The 23703-nt window shown below is 43.9% G+C and overlaps 1 protein-coding gene across 2 annotated transcripts; it reads right to left on the bottom strand.

Annotated features, from left to right (window-relative positions):
• Window positions 1-782: 782 nt before the first annotated feature.
• On the bottom strand, window positions 783-22400 carry Alg8 (ALG8 alpha-1,3-glucosyltransferase). 2 transcript variants are annotated; one of them, XM_036176981.1, is made up of 13 exons: window positions 22291-22400; window positions 19297-19375; window positions 14934-15127; window positions 13240-13349; window positions 12869-12936; window positions 10075-10201; window positions 9704-9807; window positions 8648-8768; window positions 7760-7899; window positions 5899-6038; window positions 3560-3657; window positions 3108-3180; window positions 783-1402 (listed from the first exon to the last, which is right to left on the bottom strand). In XM_036176981.1, the coding sequence occupies exons 1-13, from the start codon at window positions 22383-22385 to the stop codon at window positions 1171-1173; spliced, it is 1581 nt and encodes a 526-aa protein (XP_036032874.1). In that variant the 5' UTR covers window positions 22386-22400; the 3' UTR covers window positions 783-1170. The 2 variants fall into 2 exon arrangements, with proteins under 2 accessions (XP_036032874.1, XP_036032875.1); XM_036176982.1 differs by lacking the exon at window positions 783-1402 and having other exon boundaries at window positions 3114-3180; window positions 3560-3634; window positions 22291-22394.
• Between the last annotated feature and the right edge of the window lie 1303 nt (window positions 22401-23703).

Below are 23703 nucleotides of genomic sequence, written 5' to 3'. Positions count from 1 at the left end.
CCTTTCCCTTTGGCACAATCCCCATCTTTACTGTTACAATAACAGTCAATAGACAGGACAACTGGATCAGCACACCAAGACGACCCTGACTTTGGACTTTCTTGGTTCTGCAGTAGGTAATGGATAAATACAATGCATAAAAGTTCCTGTGTCAGCTAGTGTTGGCTGAATTTGAATGTGTAGCACACCGTAGGAAAACTAAGGACCTAGATGACATGTATATATGTAGTAGCCTCAAGAAAAGGGAGAAAAGGGAGCTGGAGAGACGGCTCACTGGTTGGGAACAATGGCTGCTCTTGCAGAGGACCTGAGTTTGGTTCTCAGCTTCCAGACCATGTAGTTTACACCACCTGTAACTCAAGTTCCAGGGGATTCAATATCCTCTTCTGGTGTTTAGGCACCAAACACACATGTGTTACACATATATACACACATGTATATGCACACATAAAATGAAAATAAAGAAATCTTAAAAACCACTAATTAAATGGAGAGGAGCTGAAGCCAATGCAGTGTGTTTACAAGAGGAAGGGTTACGAGGCATCCTTATCTGAACTGCAGGGCGTGAGAGAAAGGATGACAGGTTCTTACTGTGGGCTGGCGTCTCTGTGGCTTTTCCAAAGCTGTATCTCCCGGCTTGTTGAGTGTCATCGCTGTATCCTTTCAATGAGAACAACGCTCCTGGAACAAGGTGTACAGAACAGAGACAATACACCACCTGCCCGTGTGCATGACAACAGGAAAAGAAATGTAAGACTTGGTAATGACCCAAAACATCTTGGTGTTTTATGCATAAATATAAAATGGCACTTTATTTATTTATATTTCCTTAGGTATAGAATCTAATTATGCATTATTTCCTAACACAGGTCAGTACCAGCTACAGAAAATTATGCCATTCATCACCTCCTGGTTCACCTTCAGTGGGCACAGTAGACTATTTTAACAAAGGAAAGCGAGAGCTTTCTCAAATGTGTTTTGCTGCTTAGAAAGGGCAAGTGGCTTCTCACCATGGAAACAATCGGGTTGCTAGGCAGGGCAAGGCCAAGTGTGGCAAAATGGTCCTTAAACAGATCTACTAAATAAATAGATCCTGCTTCTGGCAACTTCCTTCAAGTTCTGATTACTATCCCATGACGTAATTGTTGGCTTCCATCCACACTTCTGTGGTCACTGCTTCTTTGTCTTGCCAACAAGACAGCCAGTCAACACTGAAACATAGAGCCTGATCCAGGCGTACGTGATGCCCACTGCACAATACACTGAGGTCAGCAGCAACGGAATGAATGGGTACTTCAGCTCCCAAGAGGTACGAGGGAATATGAATTCACAGCAGACTTCCAGAGGCCCCAGGCCGAGGAGGTAGACAGTCTCCATCCAATTAAAAAGAGGTTTTTCTTTTCTGAAGGAGAGAAGTCTGATTTTAGATGCGTCAATCTAGTTAGCAAACACTCCCAGCTAATGCCTCCCACCCGCACTCCTCGGGTGAATGACAGCCAGCCTGAAGTCAAAGGCTGCACTGACGTTTCAAATGTAGAAAACACATGATGTATGCCACGGCAGTCCATGACCTCAACAGTTTAATCGCTACATTTACCCATGCTGCTCAGACAAAATTAGGTCTGTATTTAGAGGGCAGATAGGGTCCGGGCATTGTGAGAGTAGGGTAAAAACAGACACGGAAACAGGGATTCTAACAACATGCTTCAATCTGGTCAACATAAGTAACTTAGAGTTTTGGTTGTGAGCCTAGCTTTTAACTGCTGAGCCATCTCTCCAGCCCAAAAAGTTATAGGAATCACAGTACACAGTTTAGAAAGTAAAGAAAATTCTGACCCCAATTTCCTAATAACTTTTTACACAGTGTAAGTATATTTTAGTTTTTTCATTTATATCTGTAGCTATGTAACCTTCTCCATAACAAATATCTCATATTCTAGTCTTTGGTTTTCAAATAAGGTTGTAAGCTAGGTAGTCCTCTCCACATAACCTCCTAAACTAAGGATACAACTTATGCTGTCATGTCAGAAAGGAAAGGGTTAGGGGAATTTCTCCCTCTACTTATCAAGTATTTGTAACAGTTACATTATTGTTATAAATTAGTGGGGCTGGAGAGATGGCTCAGCAGTTAAGAGCACTGGCTATTCTTCCAGAGGTCCTGAGTTCAATTCCCAGCATTGAACCATATATAATGAGATGTGGTGCCCTCTTCTGGCATGCAGAAATAAATTAGTAATAATTGTATGTTTGCACATCTGTGCACATGCTGAATGTACATGTGTGGAGGCTACAGGTTGAAGTGAGGTGTCTTCATAATTGCTTCTCTATCTTATTTTTAAAATTATTCATTTTATGTGTATGACTGTTTTGCCTTCACGTATGTCTGTGCACTATGTGTGTGCCTGGTGCCGTGGAGGCCAGAAAAAAGGTGATAGATCTCTGGGATGGAGTTACAGAGAATTGGGAATCAAACATGGGTTTTTCTTTCTTTCTTTCTTTCTCTCTTTCTTTCTTTCTCTCTCTCTCTCTCTCTCTCTCTCTCTCTCTCTCTCTCTTTCTTTCTTTAAGATTTACTTATTTATTATATATACAGTGCTCTGCGTGCATGCCAGAAGAGGGCGCCAGATCTCATTACAGATGGTTGTGAGCCACCATGTGGTTGCTGGGAATTGAACTCAGGACCTCTGGAAGAACAGCCAGTGCTCTTAACTGCTGAGCCATCTCTCTAGCCCCAAACATGGGTTCTTTACAAGAGCAGCCAGTGCTCTTGAGACTGGAACACACAAACACACACACAGCGTGCGAGAGAGCACATATCAGTCTTTTGCTGAACCTAGGCATCTTGGATTGGCTACACTGGCTGACCAGAAGCTTGAAATGCCGTCTCTGCCTACCCAGTGCTGGGAATGATGATAGGTGCACACGGTGCCTGTTTTCCGTGGGTGCTGGGGATCTGAACTCCAGCCCTTCTGCTTACACAGAAAGCTTTACCATACGAACCATCACCCCAGTCCCAACTTGAAAATATATTTGAAATCCTCTTTGACCATTTAAGAGTAAATATCTCACAAAAGGGAACAGAACCTTAAATGTACTTTTAACATTACCTGAATAGTGTCTTCAGAGATGAGATACTATAAATGGTGAATAGTAACATGAGTAAGATTTTAATGGGAAGTTCTGTTAAAAGACAAAAAATACAGATGACAAAATAGCACATGGACACTGCTAATATTCTTTTCTTTCTTTTTTCTTTAGACAGGGTCTCTCTACATAACCCAGCTGGCCCAGAACTCTCTATGTAGACCAGGCTGGCTTTGAACTCCCAGAGATCCACTTCCCTCTAACTCCTGAGTGCCATCACACCTAGCTAACCATTTCTGAGACAACTAAATATACTCAAAACTAGGGGCAAACTACAAGTTTTATTTAAGAGAAAGAACAAAAGTCTCTTCTTCTAGAAGACTTCCTGGATATTTAAGTTAGAGCACACTGGCTTTCAGACCTGGATGGAAAGGGCCTGGTGACTAACACATCTTCCAAACAGGAAGCTGCTTACCTGGGGCAGTGAAGAGCAGAGGGAAGAGGGAGTAATGTCCTGTTGTGGCCAGAATCAGAAAAATTGTTGCATCTCCTGCTTTTTCCACAGACAAAAGGCTAAAAGTAAAAAGTCTTACAATAATTCCTTAACACAACTGAAATGTGATTGCACAGTTTAAATAAAATGTCTATTATTATTTTTAGGACTGGCTACAATAAACACTGATAATACCTTCATAAAGTGAACACTGACAATCCCCCATGAAATAAACACTCATTCGGTTACAAGTCCAACTCAAATGAGAACCAGCTGTGTTTGTGTTAAAAAGTTTTTCTAAAGCTTTGTTTACGTGTATGCTCTGTGCATACCCACAGTATGTCTCTACGCACGCTCGCACGCACACGCGCGCGCACACACACACACACACACACACACACACACACACTGTGTGAATGCTTGCCTGGTGCCATGAAAGTCAGAGGGCACAGATCCCCTGGAAGCAGAGTTATAACTGTCAAGTGGGTTCTGGGAACTGAGCTGGGTCCTCTGGAAGGCGGAGCCATCTCTCCAGCCCCTGGGTGTTGTTTTTAAAGCAATCAATATTGCTTGCAAAATGTTCCAAAGAGAATAGGGGAGTAAGGCACCCATACTCACCCACACCCACATACTGAGAGAGAGAGAGAGAGAGAGAGAGAGAGAGAGAGAGACAGAGAGAGAGACAGAGAGAGAGAGAGAGAGAAGGGGAGGGGAGGGGAGGGGAGGGCAGGGGAGGAGAGAAGGGAAGGGAATGGAAGGGAAGGGAGGGGAGGGGAGGGGAGGGGAGGGGAGGGAAGGGAAGGGAAGGGAAGGGAAGGGAAGGGAAGGGAAGGGAAGAGAAGAGAAGAGAAGAGAAGAGAAGAGAAGAGAAGAGAAGAGAAGAGAAGAGAAGAGAGCTTGCTTTGTTGAGTTGCCTTCCTCAAAGAAGTGAATGTAGGATTGGGAGCTGCTTAGGGGAGAGACAGGGAAACTGTACTCAAGAATTGCATTACCAAACCTACAGTAATCTTTTAGATAATCCCTGGACCTGCAGTGTGAGTTCAGACCAGAGTCTGCTATACTGGAAGGTCTATGGTTCCAAAGATATGACACTGATCATAGTTTAAATGATTTCTCTTAATTTGAGAAAACTCTCAAAAATAGAAAGAGGCAGCTTCCATTCTTATCTATGTACTGGATTTTAGTGAGGTGTCAAGTGGACACTGTTCCATTTACAGTACTTTTACAAAAAGCACTGAGCATGGCACACACCTTTAATCCCAGCACTCGGAAGACAGAGGCAAGGGAATTTCTGAGTTTGAGGCCAGTCTACAGAGTGAGTTCCAGGACAGCCAAGGCCACACAGAGAAACCCTGTTTCAAACAACAACAACAAACACCCAAAAACAAACACTAAAACAAGAGAGACAAGTGAGAGGATCACAGAACTCAGCAGCATGCGTCAGGCTGAAGTCCCGACTGTGTCTTGCCAGCTTTGTGACTTAGTTTTTAAGACAGCATTTTGGCTAGGGGCTGGAGAGATGGCTCAGAGGTTAAGAGCATTGCTTGTTCTTCCAAAGGTCCTGAGTTCAATTCCCAGCAACCACATGGTGGCTCACAACCATCTGTAATGAGATCTGGCGCCCTCTTCTGGCCTGCAGGGATATGTGCAGACAGAACACTATAATAAATCTATCTTTAAAAAAAAAAAAGATAGCATCTTGGTAGACAGCCCAGAATGGCCTTGAACTCATGATCCTCTTGTCTCAGCTCAGCCTCCTCAGTAATGGGGGACACAGGCACATGCCACCAAAATAGGCTTAGCTATGTAACTTGGGTAAGTCATAAGCTCTCAGATCCCTGGTTTCTGCAGATTCTAAGATGGATTACATTAATTCACTCTAATTACCCCAAAGGTTGCTGAGCAGTTCAAAATAAAGCATTCAAGCCAATAAGAAAGAAACAATCAAACTCTGCAGAGTCTAAAGCGGACACACGTGGAGGCATTTTGTAATGCTCGGTCCTTACTTGACTAACAACACGGAACAGGGAACCCCAGGGCTTTATTTTTACTGATCTAATGATGCCAAGGGTGCCAGCCTTTCCCAAGCCACACTCCCATCCAATACCCAGACCTATTATGGTATTTAATCACCAACTATATAGGGACAATGTATGGATTTTGCACATCTCAGACCCCTCACAGTCTGCAGACCCAAGCCAATCAACCCATCATCCTCATTCCTTTGCCCTTCCCTACCCCACCCCACTGGACAGGACCAGAAGAGCACAAAGTAAGACACTGTCCGTGAAACATGCCGACTTGCTGAGCTATCTGCTTACCTCATTGGGAGAATCGCAAGGAGTATGGCTTTTTCATGGACATGCCACCCAAACATGAAGGAACTCAAGGCACAAAGAACCAGGCATCGGACAAAGCCTCTGGGCCCTTGGGGTTTAAACCAAAGACAGAAAATAGAGGGCTAGAAACAACAGGCAGAGACAGAGCTTCAGTGTCATTTAAAGTCAGCTTGGCAGAAGCAAGGCACAGGTGAACAGTCTGTGTCACGTCTGATACAGCAGGACTGGGGGCTTCTCCACTTCACCAGCATAACCCAGCATCTGTGCAGTCCCCCAAAGCTAGCTTTACAAAAGAAAATACAAGACCATCGGAGTCTGTATTTACTTCATCAAAATGAACCGTATCCAAATTAATAAATGACAAGTTCTGGGATGTAAAATTTAACAACTTACTATCTGTACAATTAGGTAATAGTCATTGAACATACTAGGTCAAACTACAAAAATTCATAGATATTTTGGGGCTAGTGCATTAGATTTTACCAGTTTTGTGAGCTGCAGTGAAATTTACAATAATAAAGTCATTGCCCTCTATATACACAGCTTACAAAGCTGAGGTTTTATGTTTTTTTTTGTTTATTTTACTTATTTCTTTCTCTTTCTAGCATTACATGTGTGTGTACACTTTTGTGGGGTACGGGCATATGCACACAGGGCAGTCAGAGGAGGATGTTGGGTACCCTGCATTCTATCACTGTGTTATTCCTTTGACAAAGAGTCTCTCATGAACCTAGAGCTACGCTGGCTATCAGCAAATGCCAGCCATGTTCTTGTCTCTGTTCTCCACACTCTTGGGTTAAACACATGCATATATGTGTACAGCCATGCCTGGCAGTTTTTTCTTCCTCTCCCCCCTCCCTCCCCCCCGAGTTGAGGATTGAACCCAGGGCCTTAGCGCTTACCACTGAGCTAAGTCCCCAACCTGCCTGGCAGTTTTTATCACAGGGGCTGAGGATCTGAGGACCTCATGTTTGCACATCATGTTCTCACTCACTGAACCACTGCCCTAGCCCCAAGGCTGAGGTGCTAGAATTTTTTAAACATCAGCTAAAATCTTTGAATAAGGAGATCAATAGAGCTTCGAAACCTGCATACTAGTACTGCCACACAATTAAGTGGGGTCAGGTGTCTTGCCAGGAGATTCTGATCATCTAGAAACCAAACTTAAAGCTCATGTGTAATTATCCTACCCAAACTACCCAAAGCTGGTCACCAAGCACTGGCGGGTGTGAGTGGGTGCTCTCACAACAGCTGACCCACACCAGCTGCCACTGCTGCTGCTTTTTTTGTTAGACAAAGTCTTGCTCTGTAGCCAGATTGGTCCCCAAGGAGCAATCTTCCTGCCTCCACCTCCCCAGAGCTGGGATCAGAGCCTTGTGCCACCATGCCTGGCTTCACAGCAGACTCTCGAATGATGTGTGAGAGCCGCTGTTCCTCTCAATTCATTACCACCATCAACACAAAGTATCCTGCTTTCCAGACACATTTGATCACTTAGGCAAGGATGAGAAAAACAAAATAGAGCCTGGATGTTCTGCCACAGAGATTTCCTCTTTCTCCACAGCACGCTCCATGCCTTCCACTTGGGCTTTCCTTTTCCTCCTGCCAGGATGGACAGATGGCTTAAACAGACAGCCACTGGCAAGACTCTGACAGAGGCTTTTCTGGTGATCTTCCCTCCCTATGTTCAAAGTTCCTGAGAATTGCTAGGCAATACTCCAGTCTGCAGGAATTCAGCCATGGAATTTATCCTGCAGTTGGAAAAGCTTCAAAGCCAAATTCAGTCCGCACTGTGACAGGAAGAGAAGAATCCACAAGTGGGTACCACGTGCCAAGTTCTTACCAGTATGGCTATCAGTGTGCAGATGAGGGTTGCCAACGGGGAAACTGAGGGAAGGACTGTGTGCTGGAACTGCTGAACCAACCCACTTGTCATTGAGGCCCTGGGGATCTGGTCGGCATCAAGAAGCTTCAATTCCAAACCTAGAGGAAGCAGACATTTTACTTTCATGAGCAGGGTTCCCTAGCTCATGAGCAGTCAACTCCTTGAGTAATAGTTTAAAAGGCTACTAATCCTACAGCTGTTTACAGCTGGATTTCATGGTTTAAGTCTGCGCTGTGCTGTCTCTGGTTTCAGAAGATAATCTATAGCTATAGACTAAAATTGGAACAAGCTATTTGTGCAGCTTACAGGAACCTTGTGGGCAGGCAGCCTTTGAGCAGCAATCTTCACCGCTGAAACGACACAAGCTATTTAAAACACAGACCTTGTCACACCAAACTCAGAGACTTTCACTTCCTGTGGTATTAAGTTCACATTCCTGCATACAGCAGCCTTCAGTGTCTGTCACCTTCTACCTCTCCAGGCTCCTGTGCCCGAATGTGGCTTAGTCACAACAGAGCAGGCGTTGAGTCCTCAGCATACCTCTGCTCAGACAACTCCCTTTGCATGACTCACCCTTCTCCCAAACTAACTCAGTCAAGCAAAGAGGACTCCTCAATCAAGAAGCAAAGCTGCTTCAGGTTCTCGAGTGCTGTTTACACGCTTACCTTCACTACCATACTATGTCCCTAAGACACAGAAGTGACTATGAGTTCTTTCTATCCCCAAGGTAAGGTACAGCAGTTTCCTGACTCAGGCAGGGTAATTAGGCCTTGTACTGTACACTAAGCTAAACGGACAACAGCTTTTCAAAATACACAGTCTAAGTGAAAAAGCTGGGTATCATACCAATGACAGACAGTACTTTGTCCAAAGCATTGTACAAAGCCCAGAAGTTTGGAGCCCAGTAGGCATGGCAAAGGCCCCTCTTGAAAGGAAAGAGTCGGGAAAAGACTTGTGGCAGCTGGTTCTGTAGAAAAGGAGAAATGAAACCAATTAAACAGTCATCAACTTTTTCCAAATTCTGAAACAGAACGGGAAACCTGCCTGTGGCAGGTACACAGAAAGGTCAGCAGTCTGGGCTCCAGTCTTTGTCTCTACAAGTGGACGATCCCAATCAAGTTACAGACCTCTCTTTGCCTAACCTTTTCAACCAGCCAGTGAGAAGACACATAGAAATCAGTGAAGAATACCCATTCCAGTCTACGAGGAAGTACAACAAAATTTACAAGGTGCAGGGAGAGCACAGGATGTGGACCACCTAAGCCTGCTAAAGTGTTGGGGAGTAGGGAGACCATATTAGATGTGGTGTTCCTCCATCTTAACAGGAAGTAAAAAAAAAACTGATTTTAGCTGGGCAGTGGTGACGCACACCTTTAATCCCAGCACTCGGGAGGCAAAGGCAGGCGGATCTTTATGAGTTCGAGGCCAGACTAGTCTACAGAGCGAGATCCAGGAAAAGGCACAACTCTACACAGAGAAACCCTATCTCGAAAAAACAAAACAAAAACAAAAACAAAAACAAACAAACAAAAACTGATTTTGGGGTGTGGAGCAAGAGAGAAAAAATATTTGGACATCTGTCCCAGGCACTTTACAGCATTTACTGTGTACAAAGGACTGCCAAAGGACTGATCTGGGAGGCTAGCAATGTTAATAAGTAGGTGCATTTAAGGAGAGTCCACAATGAGAGTTGATTCTCCAGTGTAACCACAGCTTTATGCTCCTTGAACACGCACAGAAATGTGCGAAGAACACCTATCTCACCTTTGGTAGGAAAGTAAGGAAGGAGCTTTTACCATGGCTTCACATACTCCCTTCTCTACTGTTCTTTCTAAACAACAATGCCATGACTTACATTACTTTTTAAAAAGCAAAAATCAGAAATAAAATAAAATGTCTTACCAAGGCTATGAAAGGGCCCAACGAAAGAGCAGAAACTAGGAAAACAATCAGTCCCAGGGAAATAACACGGACAAAGCTGAAGCTGTCCCATCGGACAGTGCCGTCTACGGAAGAGGAAAGCCGTATTACCAGGAGCGCAAAGAAGTACCCTTAACAATACGTGGGGATTCAACACACAGCCCAAATGTCCTCCCACTTCAGCCTCCCTAGTACTGGGATTAGGTGTGTGCCATCATGCCTGGGTACACACTCTTCTCTTTGTGGCTAGTGCAGGGTTTACAGGTCAGGCCCCAGGAGACACCTGTAGTGCTCCATAACAGTGTATGCTGCAAGGAAGAAAAGAAGGCGTCTGCTACCCCGCTGAGACTTGCCTGGCTTGCTTGCAGTGAAACAGTAAGACCGCAGTAGATAGATACCATAGGCTGGTGCGACATAGAGGTAGATGTGCTTGAAATGCAGGAGAACGGCAAAGAGAAACGCCCCTTCCATGTGCCTTTTCTAGGAGACAGAAAGGGGAATGTGTCATTTCAAATTCCAGGTGGATGGAATGCAGTATGTAGTATCCTGCAGTGGATCCTAGGACAGAAGGAAACATTAATAGAACAGTGGCTGAAAAATCAAACAAGCCAACGCTGCTTTCTTAGCCTCTGAGAACGGTTGTTTAAGAAGGTAGCACTGGGGGAAATGAGTAAGTGGGGGTATTTAAGGACTTAAAACTATTCCTGTAACTTTTCTGTGCAGCTAAAAGATAAACAAGACAAAGCCCACCTATTTTTAAGTAGGAATCTTAAAAAAAAGAGAAAAAAACAAACAAACCCAAAATTGGGAGTCTTGCTTTGTTGTTCAGGTTGGTCTCAAACTCTTGAGGTCAAACAATCCTCCTGCCACAGGGCCTTCTAAGTACTAGACCCCATGTTATGTCCTACCACACCCGGCTAAATAATAGCTATTACAATGTAAAGCATTTTTCCGTTATTAGTGTTTTACTTGCATGTCTGTGCACATGTGTGTGGTGCCTGCAGAAGCCAGAGGAGGGCACTGGATCCCCTGGTACTGGAATTACAGATGGTTGTGAATTGCCATGTGGTGCTGGGAATTGAAGACAGGTCCTCTGGAGGGCAGCCAGTGCTCTTAACTGCTGAATCATCTCTCCAGCCCAATAACTATTTCCTTCCCCCCCACCCCCCCAGACAGGGTTTCTCTGTCTGTCATGGAACTCACTCTGTAGACCAGGCTGGCCTTAAACTCAGAGATCTGCCTATCTCTGCCTCCTGCAGAGATTAAAGGCGTGCGCCACCACACCCAGCCAGGAACTATTTCTTAATGGATATACAGTAAAATACAATGAGATGTGGCACCTGGGACCCACCTCACCGCCACAGGGAACTTCTGTAAGGAATGCAGTCCAGTGGCGGGAGAGATTCAGTGGGAACGGCTGCTCTGCTCGTATGAGCCGAAGTGCAGGGCTGGAGACCAAGTGATTCCACTGATGCTGGATTGATGAGTAAGGGACGAAACCAAACTATGAACACAACACGGGCAGGGTTTCCACTTCCTGACAGGGCTAGTCCTTTCAGTATCCATTAAGTGAAAAGGCTGGGTACCACACCAACAACAGACAGGGTTCTGTCCAAATCATTCTATGTAAAAAGAATCCTGTGTATGTAATGCTACACTGTTTTCTCTTTTTCTGAGAGATTTAAATTTTCCACAACAACATTTAAAAAATTCAAAGCAGGAGCTGGAGAGATGAATCAGCAGCTAAGAGTATTTCCTGTTCTTGGAGAGGACCAGGCTTCTGTTCTCAGCACCGACACGATAGCTTACCACTGCTTGTAACTCTAGTGCTAGTGATACGATGCGCTCTGACATCTGTGGGTACCTGGTGCACATAAACTCACATAGGCAGAACAATACACATGCAGACAAAATAATAAAAAAATCATTACTTCATCAGATACATAGTAAGCATCAAGCCTGATGCTAAGGTATGTCATACAGGGCAATGGTGGTGCACGCCTTTAATCCCAGCACTTGAGAGGCAGAGACAGGTGGATCTCATTGAGTTCAAGGCCAGCCTGGTCTACAGAGTGAGTTCCAGGACAGCCATTGCAGTTATAGAGGAAACCCTGTCTCAAAACAAACAAATAAACAAAAAAGATAAGGGGTATGTCATCAGTAACCACAAATTATATTCTAAGAAGCTAGAGACAACATAGTTAACCTGGCCAAAGAAGAGCTAGGATGAGAGGATGATGAATATAATCTATAATGTTGTGAGAAAAACAACTGTTTTGTGTGTATGGGTTGTGCTGGAGATTGAATACAGGGCCTAGTGTATCCTAGGCAAGTATTCTACTACTGAGCTACATCCTTACCCTATTTCAAGCAAACAAACACAATACCAACAAGAAGGAAAAACTCCAGTGGTTAGAACACTTGCCAATGTGTGTGAGACCTTGAGTTCCATCTCCAGTGTGGGGTCGCTATGTCACCGCCCAGACTGGCCCTCAATTCCAAGGTCCAAAGGATCCACCTACCTCAGCCTTCTAAGCAGCTTAGACTATAGGGCACACTACCACCCACACCAGGCTAAGGGGAATAAATATGGTACTTCATCCCCGGAAATAAAGGTATCCTGGTTAAGATACCAAAACTTCAGACAAGCCCAAGCCAATTCTCACAAAAGAAGTCTGAATTCTACCTTCCTCACAGAAATTGGAGAAGAATGAAATATGGCGATGGCAAGCCCACTCTGAGCCATATACTTTATTAGCACTAGACAGAAACATCGGTCACTTGATTGCGAATTCCACATTTCCATCACACCATTCTAACTAACCTACAAGCTGCTCATGGAAAAACACCAGTCATTTACACAGCAAATTCTGCTGGAGATTCCACCAGACAGAAACAGTCCAGCCAAACACAGAGCTAACCCACACCTGTCAGACGGTAATGAGTTTTTAGGATATAATTTTCCCATCTGTAAAATAAAGAAAATTATCATCCTAAGAGCAGGTAGACTTTGTGGAAATACTAATAAAAGTATCTATATGGTGAAATTCTGAACAGTATATCAAATAAAATCTATCATCTACTACAATGTTATCTTTATAAGGTAAAAACTAAAAGGGAAATCTGATTAGGTTCTTCTGTGTTTACCTGAAATAACCGTGCAATGGAGAGCAGCATTAATCCAGACAGAAAGCCATTGTACTGGAAATGAATATCTGGACGGATGTCAAGGAAGATGAGGATGCTAGATTCAGAATCAACTGTGCTATGAATGAGTACAGAATTCGTGGATGCTTTCTTAATGAGTAAATTAAAAGTAATAGTTTAATTGGTTCTCAAAATTAACTACTCAGGCACAAAGTATTCTAATAACTAGAATCCAGTAAACTTGGAGAGAGCACAGTTTGGGGAATTAAGTTGTCCAAACCAAGCCCCGATTCAAAAGCAGTTCACATTTAATAATCATCACTACACAAACAATAACCTATTAGTTACTCCATATAGTACACCAAGGATACGGTCGACAATCAACAGTCCAAAGTTCCACAACAGTAGCACGGACAGAACAAACTTCGGCTTCTCTGTAAGCTCTTTGCTTGTTTTTTTCCCATCAATGCATTTACAGCACCTACATGGACACACCAGGAAGAAACAGAAGTAACTTGAAGCTTCATTACAACATCACAGTACCTCTACTCTCAGCCATTTCTGACAACTGTCCATGTTATCCATGGTTGACCTCAGGGATCCACATCTTTTCCTGGGGTATGCTGGTCAAATACAAGAGTTCATTTAACAAAACTAAAGCCAACAAATAGCAATCCAAGCCCTCAAAGTAAGGATTTTAAAAGCAAGAGTGCACACATTAGTTCAGATCTTAAAAGTGAAAAGTGTGGGCCACATGTGTAGTTTTGTTGGTACAGTGCTGGTCTAGCACACGGGGCCCTACACCAACTAAGCACAGTAGTGCATGCCTGTATTCCAGCTCTGATGAGTAGAGGTAGAAGGATTAGAAGTTCAAAGACATTATCAACAACACGGCAAGTTTCAGGCCAACCTGAGCAACATCAAGACCTTGTCTGGGCGGAGGGATAGAAAGAAAGAAGGAAGGAAGGAAGGAAGGAAGGAAAACAGTGAAAAATGCAAGGTGTAACTCAGGAGCAGAATGGTAAATGCCACATGCTAAGAATAAGAGCAAGACTCTGGCTGGGTTCAACCCCAAATGTGCATGCATGACTCATATATATATATAGTCACACAGAGTAAACATTTAGACCAATCTTGGGCTACCCTGGGAGATCCTATCTCAAAAATAAATAGAACCGCAAAGCTGTAGTCCCTCACTACCCAGACGATGCCAACAAACTTTTATGGAAGTGGCTGGGGAGATGGCTTGTCAGTAAAGTACCTGATGTGCAAGCTTGAGGACCCGAGTTCAGTCCCTAGAACCAGTCTCTCCCTGGCTTGGAACTTGCTAAGTAGGCTGGTCACAAGTGCCAAGGATCTACTTGTATCCACCATCTCAGTGATGGGATCACAAATGTACACTACCACGCCAGCCCTTCTCACAAGGTACTTTGCTTGTTTGTATGTCTGTGTAGAATGTGCATGCTTGATTCCTGCAGGTCAGAAGAGGGCATTGGGTCCCTTGGATCTTAAGTTATAGACAATTGTGAGCTGCCATGAGAACCAAACCTGTGTCTTCTGCAAGAACAGCAAATGCTCTAAACCACTGAGCCATCTCTCTAGCCAACCGTAAGATGCTCTGAGTTTACTGAGTGACACTACCTAAGACTGGTGAAGCAGTGATATGTGTACATAATGTGTATGTACTACGTGTGGGGGTGTGTCCCACAAAACAGGGCAAGTCACAAAAGCCTCTGCAAGTGGCCAAGGAAAGGAAGGCACGTGGAGTTATTATTGTGAGAGAATTGGCTCTGGAATTCTATTTGGATTAGTTCTTTCAACAACACTCACAGCACCTTCTCATACCATTACCCCAAACCCTAACAATCCCCATTCCTTCACAAAACTTCAAGTCTGCTCCCTGCAATTACTCCCAGGCATTTAAAACTCAACCCGGGTTTTTGCTGTTTCAGGACTTGCTATTCTATGGATAGGGTTGTGTTTCCTGTAAATCAGCAGGAATACTATAATTTCTCAATACCTTCCACACAAACCAAGTCCACACAGCCCGACACTTGCCACTTACTCGTGAACAGCATACACAAAGAGTGCATCTGTCACGATGACAGAAAACCTCTGGAAAAGCAATGTTCTTGAGCTGCAGTAGTTCAGGTTATGGATAGTAAGCATCTCTTGATCAAAGTACTTGGCAACATGGGACAGGGCATACTCAAACCATGCGAAAAAAGGTGGGTAATCCAAGGTCCACTCTGAAGTTGCCTGTGATTTAAAAAAAAAAATCAAAATTAAAAGATACCCTAAGTAACTAAACAAGGTTAAATACTTAAAATTGTTCACTCTCTGGTCTTTAAAAAAGCATAATAAAATAAAGTTGCACTTAAAATGCCCTAACTATTCAGAGCTATTTGTATGTAAGGAGAATTAGATGATGACGAACATGATGCACACCTATAATCCCAGCATTGAGAAGACTGAGGCAGGAGAATTCTGAGTTTCAGGCCTGAGATTCCTTGGCCATGTATTTATTGAGGGCTAGACACTAACCACAATCTTCCTTCTCTGTACTTGCACTTAAAGATTTTTAAAAATTTTAATTTAAAAAATGTGTATGAGACTTTTTCCTGCACGAATGTAGGTGCATCAGGGGTGTGCCTGGTATCCGTGCAGGTCTGAAGAGGGTGTCAGGTTCCCTTGGGAATGGAGTGACAGACAGTTGTAAGTCACCATGTAGGAGCTGGGAATTGAACCCTGTTTCTCTGTAAGAACAACCAGAGCCAATTCTCCAGCTCCTTGTTATTCTTTTCACTGAAAACTTTTCTCTACAAGTCCAGTACAGGCTCATTGGATACTACTGGTTCATCATGGGGACTGTGGTTCAAGGTCTGTGATTAAAAGGTAAATAAAACCAAGGTAAGCCTCAAGGCAAAATGCTTGCTCGTTCTCTGCTCATTTCTATTTTTAAGTTCTTTTTTGATGTCCTAGGGGCTGGATTTAGGCAAACATTATCACACTCCGCCACATTCCCAGGCTAGCCCTCTGCTTATGAATGACAGTTAACTGCTAGTCTGGAGAAGTCATGACCTGTTCACCCTGCAGGTATAAAACACAGATCTTTAGATGGTCCCAGGTAAACCCAGAGGCTCTCTGTCTTTAAGGAACCCAATCACTAACTTCTACACTTACAATGTAGTTCCTCTCATGGAGGATGGAAGCAAAATGACTCACTGACCTGAGATGAAAACTCACTGAAAACAGAACTACAAGTTAGTTAGAGGCTTTGTAACTTCCACTGACATGTTCAACAGAACATATTCAGAGATGATTTCTTGCTAGGATAGGGACACTAAGAAAGTTTAGAAAAGTCCACGTAATTCTAAAAACTCTACTGTTAATTTAGACTGCATTCCCATCTGTAAGTTCTAGCCATAATTTAAAATGTCAGTGCTCAATCTCCCCCAAAAGAGCTGCTTATACTTTTATTGGGAGTAAAGACTTTCAACTTTATTTTACAGACACATTTATACACTTTGAAAGTGGTGAGGGTTGGGGATTTAGCTCACTGGTAGAGTGCTTGCCTACCAAGTGCAAGGCCCGGGGTTTGATCCTCAGCTCCACAAAAAAAAAAAAAAAAAAAAAAAAAAAGTGGTGAGCAGGAAGCAGTCAAAGAAACGAGCTGCTGCTAAGAGATGGCCATCTTCCCAGAACCAAGTGTCCCGACTTTCTTTGCCGTCCTCACTGCACACTACTCAGAGCCTCTCTGTACACCATCCCTATTCTGCAGCAGCTCCCAAACTGGGCACAGAGGGCCGCTGGAGACCAAGAGTTTCCATCTGGGGCCATCTTTTTACCTAGATAGCTTCTATTAGCTAGTATTTCCTCCCAGTCACTCCACTAAGAGTCCTGGAGATGAGACTCAACTCTGGGTCAAATCCTGGCTCCCAAACACGGAAAAAACCCGATGTATTCATATGAAGATTCAAAACAATTTTGTTGTTGTTGTTTTGTTTGAGAGAACAAGACACTTAAAGGGAAAGGACCACAAACAAAACCCAGCTTCTTAAGGGTGTAAAAATAAAGTCAGCAAAGGAGACTAAGAAGGAATGGTCGGAGAGAAAGGAGGAAAGGCAAAGCAGAGCACTGCCTTTTCATACATAAGCTAATAGTTAACGCATTCTGAGTACTCAGATGTCACTAAGTGCTTCCTATTTGTTTCATCTTAATTAGCATCATGTCATAATTGGAGAAGCATATCACTCAGCATGGTCATTAAATAGGAGACCTGTCAAACCTGGACAATCTGAAACCACAGCCCAAGCTCTAGACTACTAGCCTACACAGTACTTTTCCTAGTTGGTATCCACACATGCAAACTATGATACCTCAATCAGTTAAAGCTCCCCAGCACTTCCATGGAGTGTTTATAATATTATATGTAAAAATAAATTCACTCCCTTGGGACAACTGGTTGTTTTTTTTTTGTTTTTTTGTTTTTTTGTTTTTTTTAGGCTTTTTAAATACAAAGGACTACACAGACTTGGGAAAATAAACCAGATGAGGATGTAGCTCAGTTAATAGAGTGCTTGTCTGCATGCATAAAGTACTGGGATCCCCAGTACTGCATATATGGGCTAATGAATTCAAGGCCAACCTGGGCTACATGAAACCATCTTAAAAAAACAAGAAGAGGCTAAAGAGAGATGGCTTAGTGATTAAGAGTGCATATTGTTCTTATATTTTGGGTTGTGAGCCTAGCCTTTAACAGCTGAGCCATCTCTCCAGCCCTAGAGAGCCTGAGTTCAGTTCCCAACACCTATGTCAAGAGGCTCAAAATTGCCCATAACTTCGGCTTCTGAAGATGTGACGCCTTCTTCTGGTCTCTGTAGGAACCTACTTACATGCACAAACCCACAGACATGCATGATTAAAAATAAAAATCTTAAAAACCACCCTCAAAATCCAGAATAGTTTAATCCTGGTTTGGTTGTGTGCTTGCAGGTGTGCATATGTATGCACTGCATGTGGAGGCCAGACACTGACATCATGTGTCTCCCTTGGCTGCTCTCCGCTTTAGTTTTTGAGACAGGATCCTTCACTAAAGCTGGGGCTCACCAGTTTGATTACACTAGACTCACTAGCTAGAGAACTTTATAGATTTGCCTGCCTCTGCCTCCTCAGACTGGAATTATGGACGCATGCCAATATACCCCAGGCCACCTAAACGCAGGTCCTTGTGATTACGTAATAAGCACTTTACCAACTGAACCATCTCCTCAGCCCTGGAAAAATATCTTCCTGAAATCAGAATATCACTAAAAATTTCTTTGGGGGTGGAACAGAAGGTTCAGCAGTTAAGAACACTTGCTACTACTCTTGCAAAGGACCTGGGTTCAGTTCCCAGTACCCACATGGCGGTTCACAACCCTCTGTAACTCCTAGGAGATACATTGCCCTCCTCTGGCCACTGCAGGCACCAGCCATCCACACGGTGCAAACACTCACACACATTCCTTTTACTGGGGCTAGAGAGAGCTCTCAAGAGCTCTTGCTACTCTATTAGAGGACCCAAGCTCAGTTCTCAGCACCCACATCAGGTGGCTCACAACTGTAACTCCAGCTCCAGGGAGGATCCAAAACATCATCAGGCCTCTGCAGGCAGCTGCACTCATGTGTACACACACACACCTCTCCACGTATATGCACACAGTTAAAAAATAAACCTTTAAAACTTTTCTTTTACTGTGTGTATGCATGTGTGTATGTATGTCACAGAGCACATGTGAGGGTGAGAATAGCTATTTTAAAAAAAAAGTAATAATGTGTGTCCATACCACATCATGCATGTGGAGGCCAACCCAGAGTGGCTCTCCCCTTCCATGGTTGTCAGGTTGTCAGACTTGGCTACAGGGCCATCTCCCTGGTCTAGAGTGGCCCACTTTCTGTTAGTTAACAGATCTTTCTCTTTGCACAGTGCTGGAGATCTACTTCAGGGCTTCATGCACAACAGGCAAGTGCTCAGGATATTCCCAGTCCTGAAAATCTGCTTTAACAATAGGTGGTTCTACACAGTATATTTTTGGTGTTGTTGTTGGTGGTGGTATTTCATTTTGAGATAGTGTCTGGCTACATAGTCCAGGCTGGCCTTGAATCTTGATCTCTTTGCCTCAACATCTGCAGTGCTGTGATTACAGGCATGTGCTGCCATGCTGGCTTACATATAATCTTTTTGTGATTGTTGGTTTGTTTGTTTTTTTTTTCAAGACAGGGTTTCTCTGTGTAGCTCTGGCTGCCCTAGAACTCGTTCTGTAGACCATGCTGGCCTTGAACTCACAGACATCTGCCTGCCTCTGCCTCCTGAGTGCTGGGATTAAAGGCATGCATCACCACTGCCAAGTCTACATATAATCTTAAAAGGTGAAAATGAAACTTACCTCATAATACCACTGAGATATTGGCAAACTGTGAGTAATAGCAAGCCAATTTCGGTGTACTTCAAAGTCCGTGGAATGGCTATACAAGGCAATTACAGGAACAGAATGAGATTCTGAAACAGCTGCATTTCATTATAGCCCATCAAATAACATGGCATGCACACACGCACAAAGTCCTAAAACATCTCACTTATTAAGAAGTCAGAAGGTCAGTTTGTGAAGGGGTCTCAGAGATATCCAAGGGCTGACAAAAGCTTAAAACAGGTTCTCAGACCACTGCACAAGTGACTCTAACAAAACCCAGAATCCAGAAACAGACTTACAAAGGAAGAGCTTCAGATATTTAAAATTACATTTATATTACTTTCTGTGTAGGTATATGTGCGGAAGTCAGAGGATAATGTAAGGCAGGTAGTTCTCTCCTTCTACTACGTGTGTCTCAGGGATAGAACTTAGATTGTTAAACTTGTCACCGGGGGCCCTTTACCCACCAAGCAGCTCATGAGCCCAAGGATTTTGTTGTTGCTGTTGTTGCTGTTTTCAGACAGGTTGTCATTATATAGCCCTGGTTGGTCTTAAACTTGCTTCATAAACCAGGCCTTGAATTTGCATCAAGTGTCCTGCCTCTGCTTTCAGAGTGCTGAGATTATAGATATGAACCACCACATCCAGCTCTTGTTTCATTGAGACCATGCTCTAACATGGGCTACATTCCCTGCCTTGGAAACTCTCCTGATTTAACATCAAGCAGTTTTGTGCATCAACTCTAGCACCAGACCCATTAGTCAAAGTCTGGACATGCAATCCAGGCTGGCTTTATACTCTTTTCTATCTTTTACATTTATTTATTTTGTGCACAGGGGAAGAGCAAGCTGCCGCACAAGTGTGCACATGAGTTTGTGTGTTTGTGCTCAAGTGTGTGGGCGCAGATCAAGGGGACAGCTTGAGAGATCTCGTTTGTTCTCTCCCCTCACAATGTAGTTTCTGAGAATCAGCTCAGGTTGTCAGACTTGTCTGCAAGTGCCTTACTCACCTGGCCTTGAGTTCTTGATTTTTTTCAGCCTTCATATCCCAAGTGCTGGAATCATTATACATGCACCCAGCTTAAAGGCTCCTCTGCCTACTGAATTATCATTCTACCAAAGACTGTGGAATGCCGTTCATATAACAAACACCACTTACCATACTTGTAATTTATGTTATCATTTTGGGGAAAGGAGTTTGCTATGTAGTCCAGGCTGGCCTCCAATTCATGATGCTTCTACTGTAGCCTCCTGAGTTCTGGAATTATGACATGGACTGCCATTCCTGGATTTCAACATCATTTTAGTCGGATTTGGAGATGAGATTAGCTTTGGTAACCAAAATCTTTAATCATGTTGTGAGTTTCCCCATCTCTATTGTGAGCAATCAGAAAACCTTTTTCTCCTTGGTGTTTGGATTTAGTACAGGGCTTAGGATAAAGTAAGGGAGCTGGAGAGGTAGTATACCATACCCAGCACCTACATGGTGGTTGAGGCAGAATGATCTCCAGTTTGAGGCCAGCCTAGGCTACAGTGTGAGACCTTGTCTCAAAAAAAAAATTTTTTTTATATAAGTATTTCTTCCTCATTTGATGATAATGTGTGAACAACTGGCTATAAATATTTGGAATTGTGTTATTAAATTTAAACCAAAGGGAGAGAAAGTTAGTTCTGCAGTATCAACAGTTCATTTTTCTAATTAGTGAATATGAAGAACAAACGTAATGACAACCTGTTGAAAGAGTACTTGCGGAAAAAAAAAAAAGCAAAACTAAGGCTAAGAACGTGACGTGGAAAAGCAGGCAAGTTCAGCGGTACACAGCTCAAAGTCAGGGCACTTTCCGAAAGATGCGACCTTAGCCATCTGTCCTTGTGTACACATTACAGAGCAGGGACAGGAACTAAAACAGTTATGACATTACTGGAGAACAAACTCAGGGACTGGAGAGATGGCTCAGAAGCTCAGAGGACTTGTTGCTCTTACACAGGACCCAAGTTCAGTTCCTAGCACCCGCAACATCCTATAATTGCAGCTCAAAGAGATCCATCAACTTCTGTCCTCCAAGGGAACCCACATACATGTGGCATGTATGTGCGCGCGCGCACACACACACACACAAATAAATCTTTTTTTTTTTTTTTTTTTTTTTTTTTTAAGGAGAACATATACTCTTACAGGACTATCACTGTATATGTAGTCTATCAGCGACAAAAAGCATTGTCATCAAAAGACACATGACTGTACTTGGGACGCACTGTGTTTGGACACACACAACTAAACGGTGGTTCCCGTCCTTTTAGTTTTGACTATACACTCATTCTCACACAAATCTACATGTTGTCCGCAGCCCTGTGTGATCTGACCACTGCCTATGTCATCCCGTGCCACTTTTCTTCCTTATCAGCTCTGAACTACAATGACGACTTTCTGTACTTAGAATCCTGAGCTCTTTCCTATGCCGGAACCATTTTTCACACTGGCTACTCTTTTTCATACTGAGGATATGAACTCAAACATCAGCCCCTACAAGAAGAGTAGAAGCCCTGCTGTCGGCTGTCTCCTTTACAAATCTTTTAAGAGTCTGATGTTTGCCGCTCCGCAGTCCACGGAAGACGTGGACCTGAAACGCTTTGCTGGCCACTCCCGCCTTCAGGGTTCAGAACGGCGCCCAGTCTTTTCAGCAGTAGGTCTTCCTGGCCAAGAGTCTGACTGGTGCAGGTGGTGTCATTAATTTGCATTTGAAGGGTGAGGGCCCTGAAGCTCATAAACTTGAAAGCGACCTGCCCGAAATCAGACAGCGTAAGGACTCCTCCTGGCCAGACATGGACTCGAGCTCTCACGTTAAGTACCCACCCGTGTGGTAAAAGGTTTACAGGGCGGAGAGAACACATGGCCTTTCTTCCTCATACCCAGAACACATACAAGTCTCGCCCACCCTGCCGCCCAGCCCCTGGCTCTGCAGGTCCTTACTAGGTGGGGATGAGAAGGCATTTGAGGAGAGTCACTCCGAGAGCCAAAGCCGAAAACCAGTGACCACTACCGGCTGCAGGAGCGGACGCCGCCATGCCCGCAGTCCTGTCACTTCCGGGACGCTGCGCATGCGGGTAAGGCCTGTAGAGGCGGCGCCTGCGAGCTCTGCGCATGTGCTGACTGCTCAGGGCGCTCGCTGGAGAGCGCGCCCGCATTTGAACCTCCCGCCCCGTCTGCAAGTGGTCTTCTGCAGGAGCCCTCAGCTGCGCCTGCGCGCACCTTTGTGCTGACATTTACTCATGCATTTATTTTGGTTGTTGCTAGAACGTGCTTCCACTCAAATAGTGCCTGGCTGTCTGCTTTGGGTCTTGATTTTTTGTTAGTTTGGGATACCTACGTGAGAAACCCCCAGAGATGTTCAAAGTAGTAGTGGAGACAGTCGTTATCCATTACTTGAAAGTTATATATATATATATTTTTAAGATTTATTTATTTATTTATTATGTATACAGAAGAGGGCGCCAGATCTCATTATGGATGGTTGTGAGCCACCATGTGGTCCCTGGGAATTGAACTCAGGACCTCTGGAAGAGCAGTCAGTGCTTGAGAGTGAGAACACCAAAGGCCTTTTGGGACCGGAAGTTAAATCCAGGTACACAATGGTCTGAGCAGAGATACAGAGCTGAAAACCATTCTGATTCTAGCAGCGCTGATCTAGGCTCTCCATGCAGCACCTGCCCCAAGCAGAAGAGGCCAAAGTCTAGCACTTACCACATTTTTGTGTGGTGGTAGTTCATTTACAATGTAGCTCTGGCTGGCCTGGAACTCACAGTAATCTTTGTGCCTCTGCCTCTGGGACTAAAGGCTAAAGGCATGCATGACCATGCCTGGTTACTTCTCACATTTAATTGCAAATAACCTGGGTAGCTTGTTAAAACTGACATTGCGATTCAGTGGGATGTCCAGTGCTGCAGGCTCACAAGGGCTGACGCATATGCAGAGACATTGTTCTAGTCTCTTGTACTACAGGGTCTTGGTCACATTAAACTTTGGTTCTCTCTCTCTCTCTCTCTCTCTCTCTCTCTCTCCCTCTCACATTTCCTTCCTTCCTTCCTCCCTCCCTCCCTCTCTCCCTCCCTCCCTTCCTTCCTTCCTTCCTTCCCTTTTCCTCCTTCTGCTTCATAAGGATAAAGTATTTTATCTCAAATTATTAAGATTAAAAGAATGAATACAAGCCAGGCAGTGGTGGCAGAGCCTGGCCTACAGAGCAGGTTCCAGGACAGCCAGGGCTACACACACACACACACACACACACACACACACACACACACACACACAGAGAGAGAGAGAGAGAGAGAGAGAGAGAGAGAGAGAGAGAGAGAACAAGCACAAGTTGCTTAAGATGGTGCCAGA

This window comes from Onychomys torridus, chromosome 1 (genome assembly GCF_903995425.1).
Source record: "Onychomys torridus chromosome 1, mOncTor1.1, whole genome shotgun sequence".
In the NCBI taxonomy this organism is placed as follows: Eukaryota; Metazoa; Chordata; class Mammalia; order Rodentia; family Cricetidae; genus Onychomys; species Onychomys torridus.
The sequence above is the reverse complement of the archived record's forward strand: the minus strand, read 5'-3'. Positions and strand labels throughout refer to the sequence as shown.